The sequence below is a fragment of the Anas platyrhynchos genome, chromosome 10, assembly GCF_047663525.1.
Source record: "Anas platyrhynchos isolate ZD024472 breed Pekin duck chromosome 10, IASCAAS_PekinDuck_T2T, whole genome shotgun sequence".
In the NCBI taxonomy this organism is placed as follows: domain Eukaryota; kingdom Metazoa; phylum Chordata; class Aves; order Anseriformes; family Anatidae; genus Anas; species Anas platyrhynchos.
This window is the reverse complement of record NC_092596.1, coordinates 1986861-2007514: the sequence shown is the minus strand read 5'-3', so window position 1 is coordinate 2007514 and position 20654 is coordinate 1986861. Positions and strand designations below refer to the sequence as shown.

The 20654-nt window shown below is 37.8% G+C and overlaps 1 protein-coding gene across 8 annotated transcripts in view; it reads right to left on the bottom strand.

Annotated features, from left to right (window-relative positions):
* TENM1 (teneurin transmembrane protein 1) overlaps positions 1-20654 on the bottom strand; it is a 912278-nt gene that overhangs the window by 127953 nt on the left and 763671 nt on the right. For 7 of the 8 annotated variants that reach the window (XM_072043002.1, XM_072043001.1, XM_027465532.3 and 4 more), the window contains 4 exons: positions 10792-10944; positions 5408-5607; positions 3761-3971; positions 146-247 (listed from right to left, as the gene is read on the bottom strand). In XM_072043002.1, coding sequence (XP_071899103.1) covers positions 146-247; positions 3761-3971; positions 5408-5607; positions 10792-10944 — 666 coding nt within the window. The remainder of the gene's footprint in view (positions 1-145; positions 248-3760; positions 3972-5407; positions 5608-10791; positions 10945-20654) is intronic. The other variant, XM_027465536.3, reaches the window with a different exon arrangement.

The window sequence follows — 20654 nt, the reverse complement described above, 5'->3', positions numbered from 1 at the left end:
TTCTATGCCTGCACTTGTATCTGCCATCTGCCTGGAAGAAGGAATTTAATCTCTATTAATCACTTTGAATCTTTGTAAGCCCAGCAGTCACATATCATAATCTTGAACCCAGTCCTGTACATTAGGTTAGCTGATATGAGATTACCTTTTGCACAGTCGGGACCAAGGAATCCTGGGAAACAGTGGCAGTGCCCTGAGATGCATTCTCCATTCCCATTGCAATTAGTAGAGCAGTCATCCAGAACTTCTATTTATTCAGAGAGTTGTGCACAAAGAAAAACACAAATTTGTTGAATTTGAAATGAATGGCATCTTCACCCTGCTCTGCAGGACACATCTCAACATACAAATAGATGTGGAAGCAGAAAAAGGCCCATTTCCATTCATAGGGAGAATAAAACAAAATTCGTGTTCAAGCAGCTTACAAATATTAGATTTTGTCTTGACAGCTTTGAGATAACAAGTGCATCATTTATATTACACCAGAAAGCTTTTAAAGTAAGTGTTCATGTAAAATTTACCACCATTAAAAGCACTACAAGAACCAAAGTATTTGCTGAGAAATGTCCACCTTAAACACTTCCTTTTATTGTTGAAGCAATTTGTTGGAAACCTATTTATAGAGTAAATTGTCTTCCATGGTATTTGTTTGAACCATGTGAATTTAATTCTTTGGGGGAGGGTAGGATTTCCACTTCTGTAAAATAAGATGAAAAGAAGTCTTTCATAAAGTGATGAAACTCAATGCAATAATGGCCTAAGAACAAAATTTGAAGAAAAAAAGAACACCTTTGATTGTGATCTTAAACTTATGCATGTTTCATCATACAGCTTTGGATAGCAAACCACTTAACCTTACATGTTGCAGGGCCAGCTCATGTCTGTATATTTGTTAGCTGTTCTAAATCTACATGTGTAATTCCTTCAGGAATTCAGTGGATTCACTGATTTAGGTGGAATTCATGTAAAAAATGTGAAGTAAATTCAATTTTGGGATGCTCCCATGCAGAGTAGGTCAATGCCATGGCAGCACTAGGACTGAAGATGCCACAGCACCAGCAGGTTCTTTGCAGGGTGGGATCAGGGCTGAAGAGCAGTGGGAACTGAGCAGCCTATTTTATGGGCATAAGCACAAATAGGCATGTACAAGTACCTTTGCCTATCTGAAGATGGGAAACAGCTCATTTTCCACAAAATAAAAATTTTTGGGAAAAAAAGAAAACCCAGATCCTTGTCCGTGGCAAGTGATTTGTGAGGAAAAACTTTTCTCAGGGAAGTGCATACCACTGGACTATTTAATCTAATCAAATCTGATATACTTTTAAAGTCAAACTTTTCCAAGGATGGATTATAAGCTTATCCTACAACTAATATGAATAACTGAAGTAAGTTTATTTTAATCTTATTTATGGGCACTTGGACAGATAAGGATCGGTTCCTCTTGAAAACCTCTACTGATACTTAAAAACATTCATTTCCTTTCAGACTATCAGTTTATACCAAAGAACAGGCTTTTGATATGTATCTGTTCATCAGATATTTACAACCTAGATGTGGATGTTTGTTTCAAGGTCAAATAATCTTTTTTTTTTTTTTTTTTTTTTTTTTTCCAGAAGTAAGTTTTTTCACAGATATGCTGCTCATTATTAACTTTCACATATTACTGTTCATTATCAGCTCTTCTCTTTTCTATGTGTACACTTGCCTGTCTTCTCAGTTTTCTAGAATCACATGATAAATGATCCCTACACTGACTTGAAATGGAGAATTAATGGTTTGAACAATTCCCCCGGATGCAATGTCCAGTTTGGGACAGCCTTTATTCAGGCTATGAAAATACTCTAGATATGTTAGATTTTGCAGGCAAACAACCCCCCATCAGGGAAAGTGTCATCAGAGGTTTAGTTAACAGGTCAGCAAAATCAAACTAGTATGCCACTGACATCCAGCAACTGAATGGACTACCTAAGAGGTGCTCATGAGGTGCTCATCACACAGCCCACAACGACATACAGCAGAGGCATGCAAGCTTTTGCTATATGCTGACTGCTTCAGTCTGTGTTCCTGGTTGATTCCTTTGTCAGCAGGGAAATAAAACACAACTCCAGCCCTAGACACACCCCAAAGTCTGGGGTAATGAGCATTGCTCAAGGATCAGAAAATGATTTAGTTTTTGTTTTTAAATGTTTGTAGTGTTTCCCCCCCCCCCCCCCCCCCCCCAAGATAAAAACAAGAATGATTATGCAAAGAAAAGTATAAGAAAATATACAGGCCATGAAAACACAATAGCTAGCAGTATTTTCAAATCCACCAGCAGTAGATTGTTGCAGTATGAAACCTCTTTTTGCTCAATATGTCTTCCCATGGACATTTCTCAAATTAAACATAAGGATTCCTGCCTGCCCTGTGGCCCTCACTGCTTCCCCCCGTAAGACCCAGCTTGTTCTGCTTGTTCTGTATTGGCCAGAGAAGGGATAAACACCTTCTTCTTCACCAAATTTAACAGGAACCTAACTGAAACATTCAATTGAATTTATAATATATATTTTTAAGATGGTGTGCTACTTAATGATGAAATACTGTTTATACTCTCTTGTATAAATATTGCTGTAGTAGAAAAAAAATCTGCTGTTACAGTAGAAACAAACAAGGGGTCAGATCTTTGGATTCTGGTCTGGACTGGAATTTGGCCAGGTTTTATGCTCCTCATAGAACATCTGTGAAGATGCTCCATAAATTGCTTGAATATTATTTTCTCACAGGACAATGAATAATGGTATTTCTCCCACTTGTAAAAGATTTACTTTTCTACACAAAGCAAATATGAACTTTTAAACAAAATATTCTAATTGCAATTCTACCTCATTTTAAAATATTTTTCCTGCAAATCTTGCACCAATGTTGGTATTTGAATCACTGTCCTGCTCTGCAAGGTGTTTTACCACCAAGTAAAAATAGCATTCAATTGTTCTCAAGAGCAGATGGCATGTCCATTACTAGTAAAGACATCTTGCTAAACATATGGCAGAACAGGTTAACTAAAGGGCAAAGTGGTTAAAGTCTTGCAGCAAACCAAGACTGTCATAAATAGAACACCTGAAATGAAATTCCAAACAAACCCTATGCATGAGCACTTCTCTGCAGCAATACCTAGAGTTGCAAACATTTGTCCAGTTTTATTTATTAACGAGGCAAAAGGGAATTGAGGGAATTGATATCCCACCAGAGCAGCGTCCCCTGTATTTGCCTTCTGAGTTCCAAACAGAATGGTGCAGTTGAACAAGTTTATAAAATAACAGCAAATACCCATCAAACAACAACAACCAAACCCACAAAAGCAGCCTTTTAGATTTTCAAACTGATTAAAATACTGAAATATGAACCAAAAGCATGGTTAATTTTTGTAGGATTTATGGTTCCTGTGTAAATAGAGAGGGCAGACATATTCTCTTTTGTTTTGAGCGAAATAACACCAGAAATTACTCAAGCATTTAAATTATCACATAAAGATTTTAAAACACATGACAACTTCACACCTAATTAACTTGCTAACACCCATCTTTAATATATGAATGTTGCTATTTGCCTAATATTGGCATAAACATGAAGTTACTCCACTGAGGTTAATTAAACTAAACTGAAATAAAAAATATTTAAGAGAATATTTAAGAGACACTGTAATCAACATTGATAATATCTTTCCAAATGCAGCTTTCCAATGCAGTAATCAGAGTAACAGTTTTACTGTAATTGTTCTTACCAATCGCTGTGGTTAGTACGAACACTTGCTCCATTTTCTTTCCATCGTTGTAAAATGCCATATGCCAAGCTCCTTGATCCATGTACTCGATGAAGCCCGTCTCTTGCAGTGAAGTTAAGATCAGATTCCTGGGAGCTTGCTGTGGCTCCTCTGAGTTTTTTGTCTCCTGTTTAATTAACTGCTTTCCATCCATCAATTTTACAAAATCAAACTGAAATAATAATGAGCAACAATTAACCACCTAGTAAATTTTTATGGACTCTACTCTGCATGTCTCATTCAAACAGCAAAAAGCAACTGAAATCTTGAGAAGAATTGCCTGTCTGACTAAGAATGCATCAACACGGACAGCAGTTGCATATAACCTAGTCCATGTAGCTTCAGTTCTTTATTCCATATAGAAAGCATTATGGTAGGTCAGAAATCTGGCATCAAAACTTGCTTTTTGCTATGGCAGGGTAAATTCAGGCTTGCTTCACTAAATGCAGCAGGGGTACTTCAACGTTATATCTCTTTAATGGGAATAATTACAGAATTCCCAAGCTGTAGTGCCTTGCTTTATGCAGTGACTCATCTCAAATGACAAAACCAGATTAAATAAGCTATTGTTTCATACCAGAATTTTCAGTGTTTGTTCCTTAGTATCCCTATCACATATCAAAACCTTCTTACGCCTTTTATTTATATTTAATTTTATTAATGCGATTAAGTGGCTACTTTGTGACATGGAAACAATTAATACCTAATCAAGCTGATGCCAACAACTTCAAGAACAGTTAATTTGAAAGCATCATAAAAGACGTAAACTTTTCTGAAAGAAATGTACATATTTCTCTCTCTCTTTTTTCTTTTTTTTCCCCCTGACATTCTCCAGACTGATTTTCAGTAAAGCTCAAGTTCAGCTTGACTGAAGACCCACTCAAAGCCAATGACGGCTAGAATCACTTATTTCTAAGATCAAACCTTCAGTAAATCATTGTTGAGATTAGACTAGATGACCTCCACAGGTCCCTTCTAAACAATCTTTCCACGATTCTGTATACAAGTTTATCACATATGTTATGCTGTGATCCTGCTATAAGACAGCATTTTAATCCATTGAAATGATAGCTCCATATGCCAAACACAGCAAGCAAAAAAAAAAAAAAAAAGGTTGAATGTAACCAGCAATACTGCATATTCTTAATGCCTAGCTAGGTTTTCTCCTGCAATATCCCCATCAGTAAATGGTCTGAAATAATCTTTGCATGAGAAACTAACATTTTTTTTTCCTATTATCTCTTTATACTGACTGCTGTAGTCTGGTTGTTTTGATGAAGTCCTAGAAAGACTAAAGAATTTTCAAATGATCTAGTATTTCACCCCACTGCCCCCCAAAAAACAGTGTGCAGCAGTCCTGTCTCCCACAGCCATGTGGCAGTGGGCAGAATGGCTGATCTTGCTGGTACAACACTGCCACTCCATTGGGGAGGGCATGGTTTGGGGGTGTAGCTAGACTTCAGTATAAGAACAGGATAAACAGAATGCTTTCTGTGGTTACAGCCAGTTCCTTCCTTCCTCCCTGCTTTAAAAGTGTATTGTGAACATTAGCAGCCACTGCTGTTTGAAACTGTAAAGCATGATGTAATTAGCATTATTACTAATTACCTGAGTGTGAGTAGGTGGAATGTTTCTTCTGCCATAAATTCCCAGCAGAGAATCCTTCGCCAGTGAAATGTTGAATTTCAGGTACATGGGGTGATGTATGGTGATCTGAAAGCGCCAGAATAAACCGGGCGGGATCATTTGCATAACTTGTGCTCCGATCTCAACTTCTCCTGTGTCTATGGTCCGTCCCTTCTGAAACACTAATTGTCCAGAAACAAAGGAAACAATCGGTTGCATATTCACAGTTGGCAAAGATACTGGGTCATGTATAATAAATAGTCTCTAAACTGAGGATATTTCACCAAAATCATTGTATTTTTTTATTCAACTAATTGAAAAATACAGGTGGCGTGCAATATTTACCAAAATAGATGTCACAGAGCTTTTTTTTTTTCCCCGGAAATCTTGGAATGCTTTCCTGACTGCAAAAATGTATTGGTTCTGCTGTGGAAACCACAGACTTTACATCTACACCTATCAGCTGTTGAAACAAACCCCATTCGACTGCGAGTGCGGAGAATGCACAGTGGGACAACTTCCTCTGGCACAGGTCCCCAGCCACCGCTGAGCGGGCATTGCATAAGCTACACAAATTGACACCGGTGAAGACAGAAAATCCATCAGACCTGGTAGGTCAGAGCCCATGTCCATGCCTGGATTTCTATTAATCACCATTTCCAACATTCATATTATGGCAATGAAAATATAGTCCTAGAGAAATAAAGAACATCTGTTTTTGCTTGGACTTTCTGCATAAAAGCCTAATGGGGGCATAAGGATAGGGAGAGGCAATCTAAAGAGAAAACTGGCAGCGTTTTGCAGTGCCTAACAATACATCTGCAGACATCTACAGCATGTAACTTCAACCATGCCTATGAGAAAGCTGAAATAGAAAGGGAAATGCAACGTGCAAAAAAGCCATTGCCAAACTAAATCAGAGCTGGCTTGCTTTGCTGGCATGTATCACCATCTTTATCTATTTTAATGCCTGCCTGTGATCAGCATCCTGACATGCTGCAAGCCACAGACCCAATCCTGCTAACGTCTGAGGTAATTCCACCCTAAGTTCTGCAAAACCCTCAAGCCCATTTGCAAACTTTCTCTCAACTAGAAAAAAAGAAGGAGAGCATGCTACAAAGGAGGAGGAACCAAGAGAAGAAGATTGAATTCAGCAGCCATAGCCATTTATGTGTCATTTCATTCCAATATTGTGGTGAAAGATAAAGAGGAGCAATCAAAGTGACTGGAGCCTTACCTTTCACTATAATGCATAAAAATATCTAATGCAACATAATGCCCAAGAAATTTTATAAATTGCCTTTGCAGCAGTAGCAAAGCTAGGGTCAGATTTTTCCTAAACATAATAACAGAGATCCTCAGTGGGATCCTTCATTGGCTTTAACTAGTGTAGGGAGTACTTAGCATTCTTAATGAATACAGATTTCGTTTAGAAGGCCGGAGCAATTCTCAGGGTACTGGATCTTCCAGCTTTACAGCTGCTTTGTGTCACCAGTAACAAAGCTACAGCAAGAACCAGGAGCTGACTTTTAACACCTTACCACATAAAAGCATACGTTTTTAGAGCACAGAACTCTAAAAAGCCACCTTGAACCTTAATACATAAACTAAATATTTCCAAATCCATGCTTTAGCAATGTTCAAGGTGAGACTACTTTTGTCCAATTTTCTTTGAGAATCAAGTCCTCCATGTGGAGTTTTGAGTAGAAATTTAAACTTCTAATGTAGTTGGGCAAAGAAAGTGGATCCCTCCCACCCCATGACACGCATCAGATCCTGTTGGCTGACATAAATTTAAAAACCTTTCCCCCTATTTCCAGTACTCCAGAGATATTAAATCTTAATGATTCATTGCAAGCAATTACCCCAGGTTAAGTAAAACACTAAGGAACTTTTTGATGATATTGACACATGGTAATTAATGTGATTCAATTACAAGACGGTAGAGCAATAAGTAAAAAGTCAAGGATACGGTATCATTTTGGAAGTTAATGGAATTATTGGTCTGTGTTCAACGTCCTTTAAAATGCACTAACTGCTTTTGAGTTTGTTGAAGTGAGAAGACCTGGTTCTTATTTGAAAAGAACAAGCATCAGGACTTTAGTTGTGGCATACGTGTCCTTTGAGGAAGTATTTTCACTAATTGGTGTTATCAGATTATGCTGAATAGCACGTTACTGTTGCTAGGCTCAAAACAACGTATCTGTGAGAAGTATTTCTACATTGGGATGAAAATGTTGTTTTAGTAATAATTTCATGTAATCTTAAAAAAGCATACATATACTTAGATTTCCTATTATCTCATTATATCTGAAAGAAGTGCATGCTGCTGTTCACAATGCTGACATGAAAAAACACATATTATCTACTGAAAGTAGTACTCGCAGCACCCCTACCTTTCAAATACTATTTTTTTCAGGCAACCATACAGCATGAAAAGCTGACTGTAAGCACTGTGTCTGAAGTGCATGATTTCATATTCAGTGAGCCATTGTGACTCCTTTATAGAAAAAAATAATTTAGCTCTGTTTCTTTGCTTAATTGAATGAAGCAGTTATTTGGCCATACAGGTAAGTCATCTGAGGATATGCTATTCACAGACTATCTCATATATTTTTCTTACTCTTTCTTAGAAAAGTCATAGATAAGCATTTAAAATTACAGTGCTGCAATACAATTTCTGCACTTGCTCAAAAACCATCTTTCTTACAACGTTTTTCCTATGACAAAGTCTTATTTAATTACCTACATTCAATTCCTAGTACAGCTCCCAGTCTTATCAACTGGTATTAATTTCTCCCCATTCTTTCTAAGCACACTTTCTCTGCAGTTCTAAAACAGAAGATGGATTCCTAATCACAGGTTTCTTTTGGCTTCAAGAAAGTAAAACTCTGAACAGCATGGTGCCAATTATCTTCACAAGGAAGTACCCATATGCTGATTATTACTCATCCTGAAACAATCAATCTCTGTGTACTCCCCTGGTAATACCAGCATCAATAGGATGTCTGAGTTTTTAATCACATTGCTACATATTAAAATGTTAACTCATAGCCATGGGTCACTGTGTCATAAAATGACTTCTTAAAGAAATCTGACTTGCTGGTTTATAAACTTGATTTCCATTAAAAGATTAGTTAAAATATATGCTTTCAAAGTCTGGCAAAGTGTCTCGTGCTGCTGCATAGAGTTGGGAAAATGGGAGGTCATAATATCTGACAGCATCCCTGTGAAATCACATTAGAGGCTTCAAGTTTATAGGCAAAGTATCAACTTTTCATGGTACGCTGCTGAAGTCCTTCTTCCCAGCACATTAACATGGAATATTTGGTACAAACACTGGGGGAAGAATGACTTACGTATATTAAAAGGGATGGGAAGGAAGCAAGGAAATAAGGGAGGGAGGGAAAGAGACAGCAGAAGTTAGTCAGATCCAGATGATGCACATACCGATGCCTGGTCCTAAGTCCACATTGCTTTTCTTGTGTTTTCTGAAGTGTATAATTCTTATTAGCATACCCTGGATTAGCATACCCCAGAAGGTGGAAGATGACAAGTCAGAAAACAGGCTAGCTATATTTAAGACTGATCTCTGAAACTGTTAGATAAGCCTTCAGTGAAGGAGCTCTGGTGTCACAGCTCTCCTTGCTTTAGTGCTTTGGGGGAATCGTGGCTACGCATGACATTAGGATTGCTTGGGGTGAGGGAACTGTTTTTTTCTGTTGGTGGTGGTGGAGGTTTTTACCTGCTACACTGAGTTCTCTATTGACTCACATATGCTCTTCTCTGTTCTCAAAAATCTAATTTTTAGGATCATGTTTTGATGTTTTTCCTGTACTGCCTCCTTTGGAAACCGAATGCTTTGGATGAGCTTTTATTAAATCTGTAATATATTGACAAAATGATTTAATGCAGCTTAGAAGAACTACTTGAGATAGCTTAGACATTTTCCATGGTGCACCAGGACAGAAATACAAAAGTGTGTAAAACATTTACTGTAATTCACTATCAATCCATTCTAAGAGAAGAAATAATGGATAATAATATCATTGCCTCCCCACATATATTTCTATTGCTCATTTATCTAATATGATCTCTATCCAGCTGTGCCACATTGATTTGTAAGACTATTGACTGAGATGCAATTTTCCTTCTGGAGGGACTGGTACGACCATGTCCCACCTTGTCTCATATTTAGAGTCATAGCTCTTACCTGGCAGACACAGAATCATCACTGCTCTGATACAAAAGTTGAAAACTCTGGAAATCTCCCATCATTGCAGAACTCAGTAAAATTTTACCTTACTGCTAACAGCTGGAAGAGTAGAGTTCACGTTCTATTCCCGTTCACCTTTCTCTGATCTAATCTATTTGATTTATCCACTTTTTCTGAGTATCATAAAAAGAAATGGGATGGCTATCTGCTTTTTAGGGTCAAAAATCATCGTGGTGTTATGTGGTGGTCAACGGGAAATAGGTATAAGGTCTTCTAGCTAGTATTGGTGTAGGTGAGTTAACAGCATTGAACAATGGGACTTGAGAGAAAGGAGTTTTGAGTCCTCTCGGCAGCCCTGCTCTGTTTCACGCTGCTGGCTGCACACTCCACTCCTTTCCTTTGCCAGCTCTGGCATGTCTCTGCCACTTCAGAACAGCTGGTTCATCAACTAAAACAGCAGAATACTATTCACCATTTCACCAAAGCCATTTTCTGCCACCAGTAAGCTGAGGTGCTTTACTCATTCCTGAGATGATTCCTGAAGCAGGCACAGGGCTACAGGGAGAGGTGCTGTGGGCTGTCCCCCACTGCCAGACTGGCTCAGACATTTTCTGAAACCCCAGGTGGTTCCTGCAAGCTGATTCAGTATGACTGGTTATAGCAGGATGTGACAGGATGCTGTATTTTAGCTTACGCCTTCAAGAACTGGATGCATTTAAAAGCATTAGGATTTCTGCCCTTCTGCATATTCTGACCTGTCAGCAAGAAGATTTTCACTTTGCTAAGAGTGACTCTGGTCTGCAAGACACAGGCACAGCAACGAGCCCTTAGCACAACCAGGGGACATGGCAAATATGCTCTCATCTCTCCTGTCTTAAGACAAGAGGCAGCTCTCTGATCTCTCTTCTCTCACACAGGAAACGCAGTCATTTTGCTATTGAACATTACCTCCTTAATGGCTTGGGCCGGTTGCTTATTTCAGTGAGACTTCTGCTAAACGACACAATCTGGATATGGGATTTTCATACCTATTTTCATTTTTTTTTTCTAGAGAAAATAGAAATACTGCCAAACTTTAGCAAATACAGAATCTGAACTGTAGAAATGTTTAAATATTCCTACTTTGTCTTGTCTGCTTCTTCACACATACCTTTTTTTTCTGTTTTATCAGAAACTTTTCCTCCGATTGGTGAGTAAGTAGTATCCATGGACTCTGTTCCTCTATTTCCTTTGCTAACTCCATTTTCGTACAGCTGCCCTTCAACAGGCTGTAGTTGCCAGGTTAAACCAAACAAGTGTACTGCTGCAAAAAATGAAGACCAATTAATTGATGTCTAAGCTACTGCACCTTCAGTTACACTAAGGAAAAATGCTATGACCCAGTTTCTGCAAAGTCAAGTATTATTTAGTTCTGTTAGCAATAAATCAGAATTTCAAGCATTCTAATGAGCAATTTACTATTTTACCTTAAAACTCAATGTTTAATTAGTTTCCACACTTTCTTTTGGAGCTCAGCCAGGTCATGGTGATGAATTTCTACAGCAATTAATGGAAATACTTGCAATTAAAAGGATAACAGTTGACTGCCTTAAATATTGTGTGACAGATTCTAATGCTACATCAACCTCCCTCAATTTTCAGCTGTCACGGAGCTCAGAGTTTGTTGGATTAAAGTACAGCCACCATGTAAAATTTTCACCTTTCTAACCCAGTTCTAAGTGAAATTGTGCCCACTGCATTCCCAAATGTTATCATTTAGATCAGTTTGAACATTACTAAAAACACTGACTTCATAGATTTGCCCTAGAATTTCATTGCAGATTAAAAAAAAACAAACAAAAACAAAACACCTGGCTTCAGATCTAAAATATATGCAATTAGTTTGTAACATGTTATTGAAAATATAATCTTTATTTATGTATACATTGGGAAATCTATTAAATTAATTTTTTACAAATTTATCTCTGTACATGAGGGCTGTCGACATTTATTTTGGCTATATAGCCATTCACTTTTTCTGCTTGCCTTTCTGTTCTTTGTAATTTGAGGCATCCACACCTTGTAGGAGAAAGACAGGAACAGAGGATCTTATTTTAAGCATACTGTGATAGTACTGCAATCATTCTAGACAATTAGACATTCTAGAGGAAGGCTTATTCTTCCAAGGAAGACATTGCCTTAGCAAAGAAGTAACTCAGCAGGGAGGACTGATGACCCACTAAAATATTGATTGAGGATACTCCCCACAGAGGAGCTGAAATCATCATAAAAAAGAGCAAAAATTGAGTAACAGACTCTTTAGCCACACACAGAATTTTGCACTGAGTAGGATCTGCCCACAGTGGGAGCCTCAAAGGCAATTAATCTGCTCTTCCTGAATTGGGTATGAACCTCAGAGAAGTAAGAACCTTCAAAAGAAGTAAGTGGGATCTAGAATGAGATCTTGCATTGAGAAAGTAAATTCTTTTCCTTTTTACTATTTTAAGAAAAAACAAACAAACAAACAAACAAACAAACAAAAACTTGATATAAATAGGAAACCTAGAGTTCATTATCTATTTTCTATGTTTGCTCCCAAGTCTCGCTTACACACTTAAAACCTAAATTATAATGCAAAAAAGCATGCCTTCAATGGGTTCCTGCAAGGCCTTGCCAAACTACTACAGGAATGCAAAGCTGTCAATCTACAATCATTATTTTCAGATCTGTGCACTCCTGGATCACCCAGCATAGATACATGATCCAAATCAAGCAAATTACAGCATTTCTATTGCATTAGTGAGGCGACACTGTCAGAATTTGTGCCACATTTATATTTTTATTTAGCACTACCGCAGCACCGGGTCTGGAAGCACCACGGGGCTGTAAATTCCCACTCCTCAGAAAAGATGCTAGAGGCTTACTACAGTGCTAGTGGAGACTTCCCAAGCTGGACATTTGTTGGATTGTTGGACTTGAAACCATGGACTTGAAACCATCAAGGGACTGTGCTTATAATTTGAAAACGGCCTTGCAGCCAAATCACGAAGACCTAAGCTCTGATAGTCAAGCTTATTAATGCAAGACAGATTACTTCTCCTTACAGAAGGTACAAAAAAAAATCTGTATGCCTTGACATCTCTAGAGCAGGCAGCTCTTGCTCCTGGCTTGAGCTTCTGGGCATTGTTATGATTTAAAGAGTTAATAACAACAGAAAGGAACAAAGTGCAATGGGACTGATAACTAATGAGTGTATGTTTCTTTATACTAATGCAAATAATTATATGAGCTCTTGAAACAGATCAACACCAGGTGCAAAACACAACATAAATAAGCTTTTAGTGGTTATACAATCATGAGCATAGTCTAGCTGCTTTCTTATGTTATTTCCATTATCACTATTATTCATTTCCTGAAACAGTATTTGCATGTGCTGCAGAGGGTACATCACTGAAGCAAGGACCGAATATGTAATGCACATTTTTCCTTACTGTATGTCTTTTCCAGATTACATACACTATGCATTTTGTCATCCATTCGTACCAATTCGAAGAGCTTTTCCTTCCCTTCAGGCAGGGGAAGTGCTTTTGTTTTTATAGCTTGTGCCAAAGCTTGGCAAGCTAGCAAAGCTGTTTGTATGCATGTTTGACAGACTGTTTTCTCCCCGAGAAACACACATTGCGGAGATGGTGGTCTCTGCCAGCCTTGGACTCTTGACTTCCAGTCTGCGGGAGATTACATGTGATATTGGTAGTCCGGATTCACATTAAATTGTGTTCAAGACCGAGTATTTGAACAACACAGCACATGGCTGTGAAAGTAAGATCTACCTGAATTAAACTACATGACTACTACCACTGCAGAAACCTGGTCATCTTGCAACGTTAAAATAAATCTGACTTTCATTACATTAGCTATCAAGTTGGTATGTATGCAGACTGTAGCTCTTGACAAATTACCTTTGGATCCAAGTATCACTCTAGCAGTAAAAAGACCAGGTACCACAGTAAAGCCATTAATTCTTAGAATTACCTTTTTCAGAAGTTAACTACAGGGAGTGATACATTTTTATTTAGCAGACACAGAGGCCTTAGCTTGCCTCTTCTTTTTCTGTGATACTTTTCTTTTATATAAGGTAAATATTACTTATACAAAGCCTCTGTTTCCTACAACATACATACATACATCATATTTTAAATATATAGATAGTTCTCCAAATAAGATTAAATAAAATTTTCAAACCTCTCTCTCTCTCCCCCAAATCTGTTAAGAAGTAAGTAGGCATGTACTGAATTCCATTAAAACCTCAAAAGATTTCTTTTGAGTCATTCTTTCTGATTTTTCTAGTACATTTCTGGCTTTTGCTGTTTTCCCTTCACACAAAGGGGCACAGATAGAGCTGTGGAATTGAACAGTGGGCCACCACATTATTTACCACAGCATAAATCCATCTGTAAGATGCTCAGCTCTAGTTCCCATGTGTAGCACACAGGTACAAGACCCTACTCCCTAGACCAATTAGAAGATGACACCAGACCTCCATCTGAGATTTGGTTTCTGATCGAGGTATCACTCCTTTCTTCAAAGTTGAGTCTTCTGGACTGATGATTATATAAATAGAATATAACCACAGTGTTTTTGAGGGTTGGTTGCTAAGAACATCAAAATCCATCTTTACAACTAAAGATGCATTACTAGATGCAGCTGAGTCTCCCATAAAAACCAAAACCAGCCCTCAAGGTATGATGAAGATACTGATACTACAGAAAAAGCAACAATTACTTTGACTGTGGCTACCTGGCATTCCAGAAAAATCCTAGCATCAGATACACTGTGTTGTGCATCACCTAAAATACCTCAGCTGCTGGTGGGGTGCCTAAAACCGTTGGTGAACTGCTACAGTTTCAAGCAAAACCAAAGACTAGGAGGTAAGTGGAGGTAAGTTTAAGTTAAGGAGGTAAGTTTAACCAGCTTTTTGGCAGCATCAGTATGCTTCACAACTGCAAATTTCCTACTTAAAGCTAGGAAGGGCTTCAGTGAGTCACCAGGAGAATCAAACTATAACGTCCCCTCATCCGGACCTAACACAAGCCTCTCGTCTGGAAACTCGAGTGCCAACACTGTCACTGCTTGTAGTGACCACACTTCTTTACCTGGCATTCTTGAACATCCCACTTGACTTCTGTTTCCTTGATTCTTCCATCTCACTGCAAATCTCATCTGAAAAGATATTCTTTCCTGGTTGCTTGAACCTCCAGCATATTCACCCCTCTGCCGTGACTTGATCCCCTTGGTATTTATGAGTTGCATTCTGCCACAAGCAGAGTTATACACTGCACTAACTGAGGTGATTTGGAGGCAGGCAAATATATCTGCAGGCAAAATCTGACCCTCTTTACATAATGTTTGGAGATAGAGCTTATACAATGGATGCCACCTTACCTGTGTTTTATTGGATAGTCCTGTTTAATTCAAGGTTTCAGATGAAATTGTAACATAAGACTGGACATATACTTTTTTGTTTACTGCATGCATTATGAATGTTAGTCTAGATGCTAAATGTGTAAGAGTCTGTATTCAGTGGAGCTAAAGAGAATGGAGGATACCACATGAACAGGATGAAACTAAGCTTCTCCCTCAGTCAGCTAGCTGCAAGGCCGAGCTGCTCAGGGCAGCTTGAAATGGCCGATCTCAAATACAGAAGACTCTACCTGCAGTGCAGAGCTTTTCTTGGCTAATGTATTATGCTTCTTAGGTAAAAAGTAATTATTAGGTATAAAACAGATCTCTTGCAGAAGAATATAAATTAAAGACCTGTATCTTCCACCCTACCTATAATTTTCCTTCATAGAACAAAGACAAGAAAAGCTAATATGGCTTTATGCTGTCTAAGGGATTTTCTCTGTCCAGGGGCAGTTTCTGGTTAATTCATGTTGCTGCTGTAATTGGAACCACTTGGGCTCTGTTTGGAACCAAAGCTTGGGGCTTTACCTCTGAAGTAAATGAGCACGTTGCTTATTTTGTTCATAATCTAAATAAAACAAATGACGCTTCCAGATAAAGTAACTCAGTCCCTGCAACTCCACCACACACTCAAGTAAATATTCACAAATTTATAAGCATTTATTTTTCTTCAGAACTCACTTTGTAAACTGGATTAACCCGCCATCTGCTACTAAGCCAATGATCTAATTTAATTTATTCTTATCTACCTTCTGTGTAAGCACAGCTTGTCAACTCCTGTGCTACACGTTTGGCAGAATATGAGTAAGAGGCTTGGCTCCAGTGCAAAACAGACTCTCAGTAGTGAGGAGATGTTAGAAAAGTCCTGTGCAGTAAGTACTTATCAACCCCCAAGACAAACTTCAGAGGACAAAAATCCTACAAATGTGAACTCTCTCCAAATTGCTGACCTCTACTAAAGACTTCTGTTTAGCTTTCTGTGCTGTTTCAAGTTATTTTGGAAAATCTCAGTAGATCATCCCCCTGAAGCCTACCCCGCAGAAGAGCTGTAGTACAAACTATCTCAGCAGCTGACTACTCTTTCTGCACCTGCTCTGATGAAGTGCCAGAGAAATATTTATTTTCTCTAGCTGCTAGCAGGTTCAACTTATAAATGGCATGAAGCCCATGGTGCACAAAGTTCTTCAGTTGCAGCTTGGCACTATAAAGGTGGATAGGTATAAAAATACGTGAATACAACTAAGAGTCAGAATTGAGGTTCTGATCTTGACCTACAAAAGGGGAGTTCTCTTGCAAGTTCATTTTGTAAATAAAATGCTAGCATCATTCTGCTCTAAGCAAATCTGAAAATTTGAGACTGTTAACATTTAATTCAGCATAAGAAACCTTGTTTTATTTTTATTTGTTTTATTCGTATTGAGGCACTACATTATTCTGGACCATCTACATATCCTTTCATAAGGTAAGGATTTTTCCACATAGTTGCTATACCTGTCTCTGCTCAAGCTATCTCCTCTATCTCAAGCAGTCTTCTCTTTACACACAAGATATTTTTATACCTGAGAGCAAAAATAACCATCCCCCACTCCTGCAGTCCTCCTACTCAGACATATAATGACCAGCCTGGTTTCACTTTTCATTGCTAAGCCATCCGTTAGCCTTAGGAACAAACAAAACCTAATCTCAGACAACAGTACAATGCTGTCAGACTTCCTCCTCAGCGTACTTAAAGACCTGTGACAATATCAAGCTCATCAGAGGGACCCAGGCTCCCAGAGAACAGAGGCCATTGTTTCCAGCTGTGAAACCCTGATGGACTTGTCTCACCAACAGCAATCTCAGTGACTAGCTCAACAGTGTTACAGAGTTGCACATCTGTGTCATAGCTTTTACTTAGGCCTGAACCATTTAGCAATGTGTACAATAACATGATACTCTTCAGTGTGAAATCAGCATTTTAAAGCTATGTAACTGATATTATAAATCTATGCTGTGAGATATATACACCCCCTAAGTTTGGCCTAGCCTTTCCCAGTGCTGAAGCCGTCACTCTTCTGCCTTGGACAGTTCAAGAAATGGTAGGTCACAATGGCAAACAGCAGTGAGGTTTTAATTTCTTTACCCTCTGTATGAATATAATTTAAGACCCAACACCCATCTCCAGTGCATACCCAGAAATAGAGATAATATCACAAAGAATAGTGACAACTTCATTTTCGTACTTGAGAACTCATTTGTGTATAAAATAGTCATTTCATAGTCAGGCATGGTTACACCTAAGAACATGTCATCCGATTTTCAGAGGCACAGAACATTTGCATCTCCCGCTGAAATCAGTAAGAACCATGGGAGTTCAGCACCTTTAATCAATACGACCAGTGATTTGCAAGCCCAAATCAGCAGCTGATAAAAAGGGAAGCTATCATGGAGAAAAATCCTACTTAATAATGAGCAAAAAATGACTGACTAGATGAGCAGTCATATCATCAAACATCATGTTTTTTTTTTTGTTTTTTTTTTTTTTTGAAAGAAAATGTCATGGTATGAAAACTGCAGAAAAATATTGTATTTCTTATTTTATCTCCTGTATTTGCCTTGTAAACTCTTAAATTTTGGTTGAATTTCTTCTTTAATTATTGATACCTTCCTAGGCTTTTATTACAGTGAGATTAAAGAAAAGAGAATATTTAGTACACCACTCCACAATGGTAAACTATTTTATACGGTTTATATTAACACAGACCAATAGATGAACGGAGAGACAGAAGTATTGACTGCATTGAATCAAACAGATATGGTCTCATATTTTGTGGGATAATTAGGAATCTACATTATAGACTTGACTATAGCTTACAGTTTGCTAGTCCTCATTTTACTTACCAGATTTGAACGCTATTTCAAAAGTAGTTTGCAGTACTGTTAAAGAAATTCCACTTTTTGTTTCCACACTGCCCTTTTGCAAGGTTTCATCTCCATAAATATATCTGAGCCTAGACTAGGGACATGTATCCATCTCAGTCCTTTGAAACGCATCATGCCAGAAAAATACATATCAACAAACAGCCAGAATTTATCTGCTTCTGTTTTACAATCAAAAATAGAAAACCTTTAAGGCAGTTTGTAATATGAATATGAAATACTTATGTATTTCAATAATTTTCCCTATAGTAGTCAGATTTTTTTTCCCAATATGAGCATTCATTTGCAGATTTGCATAAATCTTTAAAACACACATAGCTCGTATGCCCTCCGGACACAACGAGTGCTAGCAGGCAAACTCTGCCCATTCCACATTTCCATCGCATGAGTAGATAACTTGTTTCCCCTAGTCAGTCTTTCACTCCAGTGGCAATTTCACTCTGCCTTAATCCAGTGCTCTGCTGGCTTCAGAAAGCCCTGGATGGTCTCCTGGGAGCCACAGGTGAAGCTGCCACAGTGCTTGGACACACCAAGGATGTGCCCCAGCATCAGTGTCCTGCTGGGACAGCTCTCACCTGACTTACTGACCTCTTTGTGAGAAAAGTTGAGCAATGGGCCTCAGATTGGCATGAATGCATTAAAGTTGTCAACATATATGAAAGTGTAAAAGAAATATAAAAGCATATATGCTTTTATTCAATAGAAGATAATTCAAGACATTTATGGTGAGGAGACCAAGCATATGAACTATAAAATGAGCATTTCTTGTAGTAACTACTATGACTCTAAAACCTATTCACAGAAATTACTCTTACTGAAGTGAAAATGTGTTTTACTTGATAAACTAAATATTATGACTACAGATTTTCAATAAATCAGCTGTTATACAACCATTTGTGAAGTTCTATAATTTCCTTACTGTTCATGTAGTAGTCAGATTCATTTCAGCAAGTAGCAAATAATAAACATGCTGATTATAGAGCAAAAATGGAAACAGTTTTTTTTTTTTTTTTTTTAACTGACTAGTACTTCAAAGGAGAGAAAATACAGAAGTATGTGTTCTCGAGTAAAAGCTTCTCTACTGAGTCTTGCTGATAATAGGGAAAGGCTAAAAAATAAAAGAACAAAAAATATTTTGATACTTCACCTCTTGACTGAAAAGAAATCACAGCTTGGAGCACTTTGGTGCAGGTCTCAGTTCAACACAAATACAAGACTACTTGCAAATTTTTGATCTGGAATAAGGACTGGATTTCCAGGACTTTGTGAATGGTCTAACTTGAGGCTGAGATCTGGATTTATTTTTGACAGTAGCAATATCTGTTGCATCTAACAGCAGTGCAAGATATTTTAGAAAGTGCATTTAAGTTACCAGATAAGGGGAAGAAAAATCTTAAATTTTGATCTATGTTCAATTGGCCAAAAATCACAGATCATTATTGTTTAATGCAGACTATAACATAAAATATAATGTTGAAAACAAATCTGCCTTTACAAACTCTCCCTTATTCTTCCAGTAACAATGATGGAGTTTATCGCAGGTAAGTCTGCCCCTGGGATTATTATGAGTTCTGTTTTACAACTTAGACCCAAGTCTGTAGTATTGCTCAGACCTAACTCCCTTTGCCATTAAGGAAGCACTCCTGGAGGGAGGAATGAGGGGTCAGACCCAGACCCATGAGGGGTCAGACCCATGGTGAGCAAAGTAATTGCTGGAGTGAATTTTAACCTCAGTATTACATACAGTTTGATTTCGTATATTCAGTTACTCCCATTTTGAACATCCACATTTAAATTCTGGACATGGAAAAATATACAAAATATGAAACCCTAAAGAGAGACCAAACTTAGAAAATAGTTTATACGCTGTTCTTCATACCTAACAAACCTGAAAGAATTAAGGTACCTGACTCATAGGAATGGACCATGAACACAATTAAGTATTTCACCAATCAGAAATGGACAGCAGATAGTTAATTTGCGAGAAGCTAGCTAATACATGCATTTGCAGAAAAACTTAGTAAACTGAATAATTTCTGAGGCAAATAAGGGCAAATAACTGCATCTTAGAAAATCTTTTAAATTAGAATTTCTGGTTCCAAGATTTAGATTATGCTATTAAAAAACCCGAAACACTAGAACTACCAATAATTTATAAAATTCAAAAGTACATTAATTTTTCTTAGTTCTGCCTAAATCAAGAAAACATGTGTTACATCTTTATGTTACCAAGTTACGAGAAATACAGATGTGTCTACAAGAAGTTCATACAGAGCTTTTTAAATTAGTGATATGGAGCACTTGCAGCTTTCTCAGGCTGATGACATACAGCAGAACATCTCAAAAAGTTAGAATTTTTTCAGTGGCAGACTGAAATCTAAGCAGGCAATGCTTCATCCAGATAAAATTGAAATGGCGTGGGTGGGATATATATGTAGCAAACAGATGAGGCTGCAAAAATTATACAGCCAGTCCTAACTGAGGGCATATGCTCACCAGCTGTTATGTAAATCTGCAATTAATGTAGCTTACTAGATCCTTAGGTGCTATCAAATAATAATACACTAGATCTGCTTTCATCAAATCTGTTTTCCCATCTGCATTAGATCACGATGTCAGGAAAAAAAACAACTCCTGATGAGCATCTCACTG